At 37.8% G+C, this 12,228-nt stretch overlaps 1 protein-coding gene across 7 annotated transcripts in view; it reads right to left on the reverse strand.

The window, feature by feature from the left end:
- Positions 1–12,228, reverse strand: part of Alcam (activated leukocyte cell adhesion molecule) — a 185,647-nt gene that overhangs the window by 12,554 nt on the left and 160,865 nt on the right. For 2 of the 7 annotated variants that reach the window (XM_075964316.1, XM_075964283.1), the window contains 6 exons: positions 9,548–9,660; positions 6,503–6,638; positions 6,267–6,400; positions 3,900–4,032; positions 2,076–2,114; positions 1,668–1,785 (listed from right to left, as the gene is read on the reverse strand). In XM_075964316.1, the coding sequence (XP_075820431.1) occupies positions 1,668–1,785; positions 2,076–2,114; positions 3,900–4,032; positions 6,267–6,400; positions 6,503–6,638; positions 9,548–9,660 (673 nt within the window). Of the gene's footprint in view, positions 1–1,667; positions 1,786–2,075; positions 2,115–3,899; positions 4,033–6,262; positions 6,401–6,502; positions 6,639–9,547; positions 9,661–12,228 lie in introns of all 7 variants that reach the window. The other 5 variants (XM_075964327.1, XM_075964294.1, XM_075964337.1 and 2 more) reach the window with 3 other exon arrangements.

Below are 12,228 nucleotides of genomic sequence, written 5' to 3' on the forward strand. Positions count from 1 at the left end.
TAAGTCTATCAAATCTGGCACATCTTTCAAATAAGTAGCAGTCACATGTTAGGACTAGCCTTTAATTTAATGACAGACTTTAAAGGGAATGTTTGAGGTCTAACCTAATCACATTGTTAAACAAAGTGTCCAACATTTATTTATCTGTGATTTGAGTTTTTTTGTTTGCTACACGTAACAGTTCACGTAACACACAGACACACTTTTATTCAGAGGACATTTGATGTCTGATGAGACATTGGCCACTAGCATGACTAAAATATTAAGAGTTCTCTTAGGGCTTGAAATGTATTTAACTGTATAAAGAGGAGTGACCATGGCTCCATATGGGAATGGACATCATGCATATCAGTCACAAACACAACAGGAAAAATCTTTACAGAAAAAGGCTACAAAGCATCATGAGATATGGTAAGGCCTTATCATTCCTGTAAGACAAATAATTCTGCCCACTATAATTAGCCATCACAATAAAGTCTCTTTCACAGTTAAAATATGAATAAAAATGGTGTCTACTTTACAGACGTATTGTGAGCAGTCAATGTATGGTTATCATTCTTTGTTACGTTCACATTTTCCAGCGGTGCCTCCCTGCCAGGAAACTCCACTCAGATTGAAATGGACATGTTTAGAGGATGAGATTAAGATTATAGGTTTGAGCTCACTTTATCTTTTAACACTCTCTCTTCATAAAACATAGTTTTTGAATTTTTAGAGGGATTAACTCAGACATAGTGAAAGCCTAAAATTATGTTACAGGCTGGTACCAGATATAGATATTCTATCATAAAAACAGTTATTCGTTTATAAGATATACTTTTAAAGCCTTTCAAAACATGCAAATATGGGACTCCATGTCCCCTTGTGCTGGCAATGTAGACACTGCAAACTCATATGGAGTGTTACCAGCCTGATGGGGAGGATGCGTAGATCTTATAGAAATTATGTGCACCTGAATCTTGACTAATACAGAGTGGCTGACATCTACTTACTGATAGTTTTCATCAGCTTAACCAGATATTCGGTAAAATCACTGTCAGAAGATCTTTAAGGTCTGTCTTCCACAGTGTACCTTATGATTTCAATCATTTTTAATTTAAACTTATTAAAGTGTCTTAAATGCATTTGTAGTATTCTGTCTAATCAGTGTTTTCATTAAGGCCAACGTAATGACGTTTTCCCGTCTTAATTAGGTCTCTACGTGGAATAAAGTTATTCAATTAGAATAGAGGGAGGCAGCCTCATATCAGTGGAGTTACTTTCTGGTCAGATCAGACATTCACAGTCATTCACAATCCCTGAAATATGTAACTTCTTTTTAACTAATCTCCATCAACTTCACACAAAAAGTTTAGGATGTTTTTCATTTAGGCAGTGTGTGCTTAAGAAACAAATCTACCCAGGCAGAAATCAATGACACTAGCAAAAGTAGCGGCATTCAGAATGCTGACTAAGAAAGATGAGGAGACACAAGCACATCTCAGGCCACACCCCTGATGTTAGTCCTATAGTCACTGCAAAGTAAAACAAAGCATGGTATGCCCAATTGGAGGCTGCATCTGTATTATTATAGAAATTACATCCATAGTGGGGGTAAACACAATTAGCATGTTGGAGTTATCCAAGTTGGAGGCGGTGAAGACCAAGAACCCCTCTGTGCAACTTACTTGGATTTCTTCATGTAGAGCCAGTAGACGACACCAGCCACGAGCGCAGCGAGTAGGAGACCAACTACAATTCCCACAATTAGTTTTGCCTGGTCATTCACCTTTTCTCTGTTCTCATCTACAAGAAAGAAGAAAAATCCGTGCATTTACAGCCAGTGCTAAAGAGTTTGAAATGAAGTTGGTGTCGTTCTAACTTATTAATGATGACTAAGGCTCACTATCATGATTTACATGCAAACTGGTGATTTTAAAGGGTGAAAAGTTTAGAACTTTGACTATCTTGTCTCATTTGATATTGTAATTCAAGTCAAATTTGGACAGCTAAGAAAATCACTCATACGGGGACACTTCATAGATCTTGAGCTGATAGTCAAGGAAGGAGAGTTGAGTCTGCAGTATAGTACCTACCACTGATATCGTCTGCCTCATCGTGTTCTGGAATACTTACTGAAATGAAAAATGTTAATATGAAATTAAAAACAAAATTTGTGGATAAGTGAAAGCCACCTTTACCATTATAGTATGATGTAATAATACTTAGTCAAAACAGCTATTCTACAACTAAGGGTAAAGAAAAGGAAAACCACACTGGATAGAGCAAGAACATTCCTACAAGGGAATTAATCTTGTTTTAAGGAAAGTAGTTAAAATGCAAATGTTTGAATCTATTGGAGAAAATTTACAACCAACAAGTTATGATATTTATCTAAAATCTATATTAATTTCCTACTGTCTATATCTTTCACTAGAACTTCTTTCTAGGAGAAGCAAGTTGGCCCCTATGAAGTCTACAATGTTGTGTCTCTCAACTCTTCTGCCCCCGCTTAGGAGAATTCATTTTCATTTTCTAGGATCAAGGACACTACTATTAATTAGGTTCTCAAAGAAGGAGTTGGGGTGGAGGTTATAAGTGGGGTGCTCGAGACATTACACAGCACCCTACCCTATGTGATGTTTGCTAGACTTGCAAGTTTCTGATTGTGCTATGATCTTAGTACAGTTAAAACTCAGTGCTCTTGTGGATTATCATTAAATTACACAAATATTCTTGTGTGCCTGAGTCTGCATCAGAATTCCCTATGATGTTAGAGAAAATTCAGGGTCTTAAGTACTCAGGGAGTACAAAGTTTGAAGTGATTGTTTCAAATACTGAGAAAAAGCTGAAGTATCTCTTTCAACAGGTTAGTGATAAAAATACCTTTTTAGTTAAAAAATGCAAAAGGATATGTTCTCTCTAGATAGTACAAATCAATACTCACAGAATTGCGTTGTGAGAAGTCAATGACTGTATTTTAATTTTGTTTACTTTTGCTCTACAGCTAATCCACTGGGCCTTTATATTCTAGTCCATCTGTTAGGGGCCATTATCTTTTGAAATTGTTTTGTCCTACAAATTCCTATTTATTGTATTCATAACCTACTAATGCAAGGATTCCAACTGATCAAGAAATAAACATTTGGCAGCAGGTCAGCTAACATCCTGTCTAAAAGTGAACTTTACTCTCGGCCAGTACTGATTTAGGGTTGCCATAGTAACGGCAACAGGAATAGTAACAGAAATGAAAATGGCTTCTAATTTTCCAATAAATCATATTTTTCAAAATGTTTTTCTCCCTCAAAAGTACATAAACTAGGATTTCAATACTGACAGATTCTTCAGTTTTATCTAAGATAATTTCATTTATTTCCATTATGATTCAAAATTATGGGAGAAGGGAGACTTTTCCAAGCTGAGTTCATTAATTCCCATGTCTCTTTTTACCCTACTAATTTGTTAATTGGTCAAATTCATGGCATTTCTGTATAAAGTAAGGGTAGGATAAAAATACAATACATTGTAATGCAAAGTAATAGCAGAATTAAAAATTTATCTAATGTGTCATGTACAAAAGTGCCTAGAATTAATCATTGAACTATCTGACTTTGTATCCACAGCATGGATTAGATAGGAGCCGCCCATTTCTTATTCTCCCTTGCATTTGGAGGGATTCCTGTGTTAGGGGAAGGGTCCGAGTCTTAATATATGAAATAACTTCAACTGTGAAAACAAGGGTAGTAGAATGGAAACCAGGAAAAAAAGAAAAGTAACCTTATGGCGATGATATCAAATGCAAAACAAATGTATGAGACTTACCATGATGCAGTACAGGGAGATGGGACTGAAGATGTAAAGCTAATGAAGAATAACTTCAAATTTTCTTACGGTTTTAATGCCAGAAATGAAATACTCACTCGCAGAGACATTCAGGGAGTTTACTGTTCTCTCCAGTTGGTTTTCTGCTGTGCAAGTTAGTGTAACATTCTCCTCGGGGGAAATGATAATTTTACTATAATACCTGCCATTGATATAAGGAGACTCCTCTGTCTGGAAGAAGAAGGAAGATGAGTTTAGAAATGGAAAAGCATTTTACAAGTCTGGGACAGAGCAGTGGTAGATGACTCAGGGAAGGTGTGCTGTCCTACTGTCTGTGCTTAAGGATATGGGGAAACTGCAGATAAGGACCATCCAGGTCCTCTACTGCTTTATGGTAACGGCGGGCAGAAAGGAGATTAGTAAAGCAATAATGGGACCTATCTGTCTAATATTCTCTCGGAATTTTAACACATCCATCAAACTTTTCTTTTTGATAGATGCTCAGTGTCAGTTAAGCTTTTCCCATGATACTTGTTTCAAAGCATGTTATTAGTCATTATAATCACTAGCTTCCTTTCAGGGAATATTAGCATTTAATTATTTGTGGATATGGTCAATGGGCTTTTTTTTTTTTGCTGTGAACATCTATTCTATTATCTTAATTCTTTGCAAAATGGGTATCTATTCTCTTACCTTAAATCTTTTATCAAAGCTCAAGGAATATAATAATTGTTTATGGGTAAATAAAACCATCGTTTCTCTCAGAACTTCCCTGTACTAAATTAAAAAAAAAAAGTAGATCCTTTAGTGGTGACTTAAGGATTAACTAAAATGCATTTGATGGTCCTGAGACACAGATGGGGGCATCTCTGGATGTGTGACCTTCAAATGTAAGAAACAACGCCCGGGGCCGGGCGGTGGTGGCGCAAGCCTTTAATCCCAGCACTCGGGAGGCAGAGGCAGGCGGATCTCTGTGAGTTCGAGACCAGCCTGGTCTACAGAGCTAGTTCCAGGACAGGCTCCAAAGCCGCAGAGAAACCCTGTCTCGAAAAACCAAAAAAAAAAAAAAAATTTACTCGCTTCCTTCTAGCATGGCCTTTTACATTATTATATTCATTTATGCATCAGATTTATGTGCGCTTTTTTCTTCTTCTTTCTACTTTCCACATCAGCATTACCCATACCTACAGGTTCTTTTTCAATGGCACTTAGCTGAATAAGAGGGAGAAACAGCAGATCAGGGAGAAAACATTTATATGCTTTGAGCATGTTACTTTTAGCATCCGATTCTATAAAGTACTTCTTCACATTGTCAGCAATTCGGGTCTTTATTCCGAATAGAGAAGCATGCATCTTCTCAGATGTGTTGGTCTCCTTGTCTCCCTGCCCTCCCAGGAATGGATGTTTTACTTGCGTGTCTCAAAATGTGTTTAATCCAGTCAGGATTCATTGGCTTCAAGCGTGACCACTCTGAGGGCTCTCTACTCTTGAGCAAATGCAAATGTATCTGTATGACTCATAGACAAGAGTCCAGATCCACCATGCTTAGCTAATGATATTATATGAGCTGAACCAGTGGCCTGCTTCTCCACAGGGGAAATACAGAGTTTTCAGCTTAAAATTAATTTGCATCTTTTTGCTTTATATGTGTCTGCTGAAACCTGAAATGGAGATTCCATGTCCTGTAGCTCTTTAACTGGCTCTAATGATCTAAGCAGACATGAGAACCGCTACAGAGAAAACTTAACTAACGTTATAGTAGCACCCAAAGAGATTAATTAATGGAATTAAAGCCCTGTACCCTTTAATAGGCTGGTTTGTTCTCTCTGTCTTATTGTCTCTCTCTTTCTGTGTCTGACTTTGTATTAAGAAGAAAATATTCATAGCATTTGTAAGTTGAAAATCTTTATGGCTAATGGAGTATCTTACAAAGGCTACAGATATTACATGTAGATTAACATCGTGTACAACCTAGATATTACATTTGGCTATTCTTGTTCCGGTCCTAGCCCTCTAATCAGCAAACTGGACCATGTATTTCCAAGCAGTGACTATGTGGGTCACTACCCCTGGAGTCCAGATTCAATAAGCTATATCCTTTAAACACATGTAAACAGGCAAAGTAATGGCGGCTCTTGTACATTTTATGGCGCAGAAAAGTATATACCTTCATGATTTAATTATCCGTTCCTCAGGAATTAATGACCATGGAGAAGCATCCAGTTTTAATTCTTTTAAAAGCAGATACCACAACTTAGTGGTTTGGGGATTAAATCCATGGACCTGGGATTTAAATGTGTTCTTTGATGCACGCTCTCCTTCAGAGAAGATTAAGATGTCAGCAAGCACTTGGTCTGAGCATATGTTGCATATTTCATATGGTAACCAAACCAGCCTACACTTCAGTTACCTAAACAAAACTCAGCTTGGGACCAGGGGCAGCACTGAGGAAGAAAAATACTTGCTTGGTTTATGACACTTCCACTGCCAGTAATGGTCCACTGGATAGCCGGTTTCGGAAACCCTTCCACATGGCAAATTATGGTTTTAGACAGGCCACTGGGGTCAGTTTTCTTCGTCATTTTGATTTGAGGTTTTCCTAAAATATTGTTACAATTGAGACGTTACAATTGAAATATTAAAAGAGACCAAATATCAAATTCTTAAAGAAAAAAAAATTGCTGCTGATTCAGTTCATTACCTTCTACAATGAGTGTCAGTGATTCCCTTTTCTTCAGCCCTTCAACCTCCTGAAGAGCCGTTTCACAGACGTAGTTCCCGGCATCCTGATAATGAAGGCTAGAAAATGATGGGCTTGATCGAAGCCTGATATTATCCTGTAACGCAGAGTGCATTACTTCAGAGGGCACAGCTTCTGTTTCTATTTATTTTTATTTTAGTCACTGTGAGTGACGTGTGTGTGTGTGTGTGTGTGTGTTTGTGTGTGTGTATGTGTGTATGTATGTATGTGTGTGTGCACAAAAGCGGTATAAATCTGTGGTACGTGTACCTGGATGTGTGGATGACTACACCTGTGTATGAGTATATGAGAATCAAAGCAGGTCATCTCTTGTCCTGCTCTAATGTCATTTGTCTTATTGAGTTGGGATGGGGTCTTTCACTGAACTAGAAGCTTGCGTTTTCAGCTGGAATGGCTGACTCAGGAGCTAAAGGAATCAGTCTGTCTCTAAACCCCAATGCTGGGGTTTCAGACACACAGTAATATCTGGTGGGTGCTGGGGATTACCATAAGATCCTTATGCACTGAATAAAGGAATTGAGTTCTTACTCACTAAGCTATCTCTCCAGCCCCACAATTGTGAATACACACCCCCCCACACACCCTAATATATCCATAAATATATGGGGAAATGGGCTCTTACTCTTACCTTATCTAATTGTTTGAAGGCTGTAACTATATCAATAGTGCAATGGGTTTATATTGAGAAACGTCTCAAATGTCAGTCCCTACTTACCGTTAGGACTGTTCCATAAGCCATTCACAGAATCTAAACAGGGCTAGTCGTAAATCCCCAAGACTTATCTGATCTGAATGGCTATCAACACTGGTGTTTCATTATAAAACAAAAATTATGGAAAAATTCAGTAACAAAACCTTTTTATGCTTTTTACTTTTCCTTTTATTGTTTCTTCGAGACAACTATTTTAATTTCTAAAAAGAAAAACATTTAATTTTTTAAAAAGTTACTGGACATCAAAAGATAATCATATTTTTAGGAATTTAAGTTTAAAAACAGATAATAAGACACAATTCTAAGATTATAGGGTTTTGTACACTAGAATTTTTTTCTGCTCAATTTCCTATCAACTAATGTTGAGTAAGAATGTTGCTGAGCAATAATGACATTAAGGTTCAACCAAAAGGAGTAACTGCATTTTATGTTTAAAGTAGTTGACATAGTTCTCAAATTCATTGACTGTTCTACTTGCTTGTAAGTTATCTAGCTTTGTGACCATTAAGCACTATAAATAGTACGTGTTCCCTAAGGATGATAAGGAGTGGTGGTGTAATTATCGAAGAGAAGAACAGATGGTGAAAAGATTGTGCCTAAGAGGGAGTGAAAGAAACTATTCTAAGAATGCGAGAACCCTGGGTGTGGAGGTGCATGCCTTTAATCCCACCACACACAAGTCGGAGCCCAGCTGGGTTTACACAGCTAGTTTGAGGTTAGTAAGTGAGACACTTTTTCAGAGAGAGGAGAGGGGAGACCAGGAGACTGGAGGGAGGGAGAGAGAGAGAGAGAGAGAGAGAGAGAGAGAGAGAGAGAGAGAGAGAGAGAGAGAGGGGAAGAAGAAGAAGGAAGAGGAGGAGGAGGAGGAAGAAGAGGAGGAGGAGGGAAAGAGGGAGGGAAGAAGAGAATCTAGCATTAAGATAACAATATAATAATATTTTGTCAAGAAGAAATTCTAGTAAGAATATGCCTACATGATGTAGGTGGAGACTGCTCTTTCATTTTTGACTGCCTAGACACAAATAATCACACAGAAACTATATTAATTACAACACTGTTTGGCTAATGACTCTAGCGTACTCTTGGCTAGCTCTTACATCTTGAATTAAATTATTTTTATTATTTTGTGTCTTGCCATGAGGCTGTGGCTTACTGGGTATAGTTCTGGCGTGTCCTCCTTCAGCAGCAACATGGTGTTTCTTTGACTCCACCTATTCTCTCTTTCTCTATCTCTGTTCTGATTTCATGCTTGTCTTTTCTCTGCTAAGCCATTGCCCAAAAGACTTTTACTAATTAACTAACATTAATAAAACATATTCACAGCATACTGAGGAAAATTCCACATCAAGCATGATCATTATAAGATAATCTTAACCCCTGTTTCAAATTATGTGGATATTTATTTTCTCATAACTTTGTCCATGCTTACGATGAGTGTTGGGGAACACTAGCCAAAGTTGTAAACAGTGGTACCATGGACATAGACTTCTGCTTTAAGGACAAGCTTGACTCAAAGCACCAATTATACATCCTCCTTTCCCACTCGACAAATGTAAATGACTGGGACCCAAGTCACAGTCTTTGATTTAGTCATGACTACATGAGCTCACAAAGGAAATCCCAAGAAAGATCATAGTGTGTTCTAATTGCTTCCTAAGGTCTAGAGGTGAAAGGGCCACTTAGTATCAAAGAGCTCATCATTCAGAAGGACCTGCTTTCAGAGATTGAAAAGCTTTCTCAGCACCAAAGGGGAGGCAAGAATGGTGTAACCACAGCACAATAGTCATGCTCCAGAAAGCCTGAACTTGAGCCTCTACTCTCACGTGTAAATTTTCTGATTTATCTGCCTGGATTTCAATATAAATGATGGGAAAAGTAATGAACGGGCTGCATTTTTTCAGAGAGATGCTACCTGGCAGGATATCAAAATATTGGCAGTTAAAATGTGCTATAAAAGGTTCATCTTTAAAGTACATAATTGCATGTGCTTGTGTGTGCGCATGCATGGTGGATCGCTCTTCATTATATAATCATAAAGCAACACACCAAGCTAAGCTCCAACCCATCCATTAGCAATGCCACAGTGAAGCTGAGTGCCTCTATAATTTACTGTGGTTTGACAAACACTAGAGAGGAGAGGTGTGAAATAGCACCTAGATGTGAGCATACAAGCCAAGCATAAACATGCACACTAGAATGTAAAGCAAAATACAAAGGGTGCTAAAAAAGAACCCATCCTAAGCAGCAGGGAAGCAGCAAAGATCTGGACTCACTTTCATCCACACCACGGTCGCATTCCTACTGGCAGATATTGTGCATGACACAGGCAGGGCATCGCCGATCTGCTTGGTCACTTCCCCACTTGGGTTTAAGGATAAATCCAAATCTGTGAGACAGGAAAAAAAAAAACCTGCTTGAATTGAAAACTACAAGAAGGCAAGATAGTAAACATAAGAATAAAAATCATTTTTCTTCTAGCATACTTGAATATCAGAACTGACTTATGTGTGTGTAAGACAAATGGACTGGACTGCAGAAGATTCTGCTTAGCCTTACAAGCCAGCATTGATGCCAACTTGGACAAACACATGGACGACTGAACTGAATATGCACTGATTTTTAGTTAACATAATTGATGTTTGGGGTGCACGTAAATATTTCTGGTGGAACTTATCACCTTAAGAAAAAAATCAGCTCACTTCAGAAAAAAAGAAGAATGAGAAGGTAAACACAAAAAGCAGTTGATGAGGCGTTGCAGTAGAAAATCACATATATTTAGACAGCAGGTGATAAATGGGAAAACTATGAGATAGTGCAAATGTTTCTCAGAGAAAATTGACAAATAGTTGAATTATTTTTGAATTGTGATTCCATTTTCCATGCAGTTGAAATTTTGAATAAGACCTATTATTAGGTACCCTTTCAACAGATAATCTTAAAAATGCACAGGATAAGCATGTCTAAGGATGTAGAGCCTTTCAGTTGAAAAATGATTTCTTAAATATAAAACTTGTAATATTATTTGTAGGAAGAAAATTCAATTCAATTGAACATATACTGTCCTACAGCTCCTATGTTCTAGGCACCAATGGAATATCCATACACGATGATGACTTGACAACACAATAGGTCAGCGGTACTACACACTGAGTAGCCCGATGAACTATCTCACCTTTTGGGTTTTGTGCACATGGAAAGGATTATGAAGTCAGAACCTAGTAACAAATCTATTAAACACTCAGGTCTCTTAATTACATGTTGAACTACTACTAAGTCATAGCATAAGCAAACACTTGCAGGAGTAAAGAGAACTGAATCAAACTTGTTTCAAAGAAGAGAATCTTTGTACAAGACACTGTTGTAGTCTCCTTGATAACTAAGTGCTTTGTATATCTAACTATAGAGTTAAGTTTAGACCAGAAGATCTTTTGTGCATTTTGTCTCTCTTTTATGGTTTCATTACAGTTTGCCAATCATTTTCTGTGTCATTCTTTAAAAGGAATATGTATGATGTATAGATGTGGTAATAACTTGTTGGTGTGTGTGTACATATGCATATGGGTATTATGTACTCAGGTGCAGATATTTATAGAGGCCAGATGTCAATGTCAGCTGTCTTCCTATATTTCCCCATTTTTATTTTTAAAGATAGTCTTTAATCATGAACCTGAAAATCATCAATTTGCCTACACTGGGGGGCCAAAGAGCTCCAGAGATCTGGCGGTCTCCCCACCCTATATTTCCTCTCCATTTCTTGGCTTGCAGACTTCTACCTAGAGATGCCTTTTTATTTGATTGCTGGAGACTAGAACTCAAGTCCTCATGATTAGGCAATGTACTGACTCAGGTATTTCCTCCACCCCAACAATGCCATTTCTAGTGGTTGATTTTGCTATGAAGTAGTACACATCATGAGAGTGATGATCATGCCTTGATTTCCTCTGGCCTATCCCCAGGGCCTGGCATATCAAGACTCTTTGACATGGTTACTAAATGAGTGATGGAATCACATATTTTCTACTTTACGCTAATGTTAATAGCTCTGCCATCTTGTAGAAAAGTGGTTTTATTAGAATGTTAGGGTGAATTATGTTTGTATGAAAATTAAAGGAAGGGAAACTTGGGAGCCTTTGTTAGTAGAGTCAAGAGGTTGTCATTGAGAAGACACATGATTTTAAAGGATAAAATTGACTTTGAAGGCTCCAGTGAAGCATCTCTGTCAGATTTGGCAGAGGAAGAGCTGCTGTTTTAACAGTAACTCAGGACTGTTGGAATATGGTGTCATTGTGAGGTCTGGTCTGCATCCCTGTGCATATATGGATCTTGCTTCTCCACCAACATTTTTCTTAATTGTTTTTGAAAGGGAAACAAATCCCACCTTTGTGAAACAAAGAGCCAAAGATAAAAGGGCAAAATATAATTTTCATTTAGAATATCCTGTAGAATAACATAATGATGAGTATAATCATTCTTTAGCCCTTAAGGAAATGCTCAGACCTTGAGACCAATGTTCCAGTCTAGCTATGAAAACAAGAATGTGTTAGAATAATAAAATGCACCAAATTCAATTACCCTTCCTCATACTTTGTTTGAGTTTCCTTCCTGTTATAAAGTATCATTGAGATATGATGTGGCTGCCACCATGTCTTCATCCTTGTAGTCTGTAGTCCAGCCCCCCCCTGTCTATTCTACACGCCATACACAGAACAGCTCTCCCCTCTAAAGGTTTTGTGTGTCTGTGTACCTAACAACTCTCAACCATAAGCACAAGTCTACGGAACTGGAATATCAAAAACTAGTCTCAAAGTATGATTGACAGGGATATCAGATGACTCTTCAAGGGTATTGTATTTGTAGGCTGTGTTCCTTTAATTTCCATCATAGAACAGGGTTAGATAAATGGTCACATGAGTGACTGGCCCACAGAGAGGGGAAAAACAGCACCATTGTTCTG

Source organism: Microtus pennsylvanicus, chromosome 1, assembly GCF_037038515.1.
Source record: "Microtus pennsylvanicus isolate mMicPen1 chromosome 1, mMicPen1.hap1, whole genome shotgun sequence".
Taxonomy (NCBI): Eukaryota; Metazoa; Chordata; class Mammalia; order Rodentia; family Cricetidae; genus Microtus; species Microtus pennsylvanicus.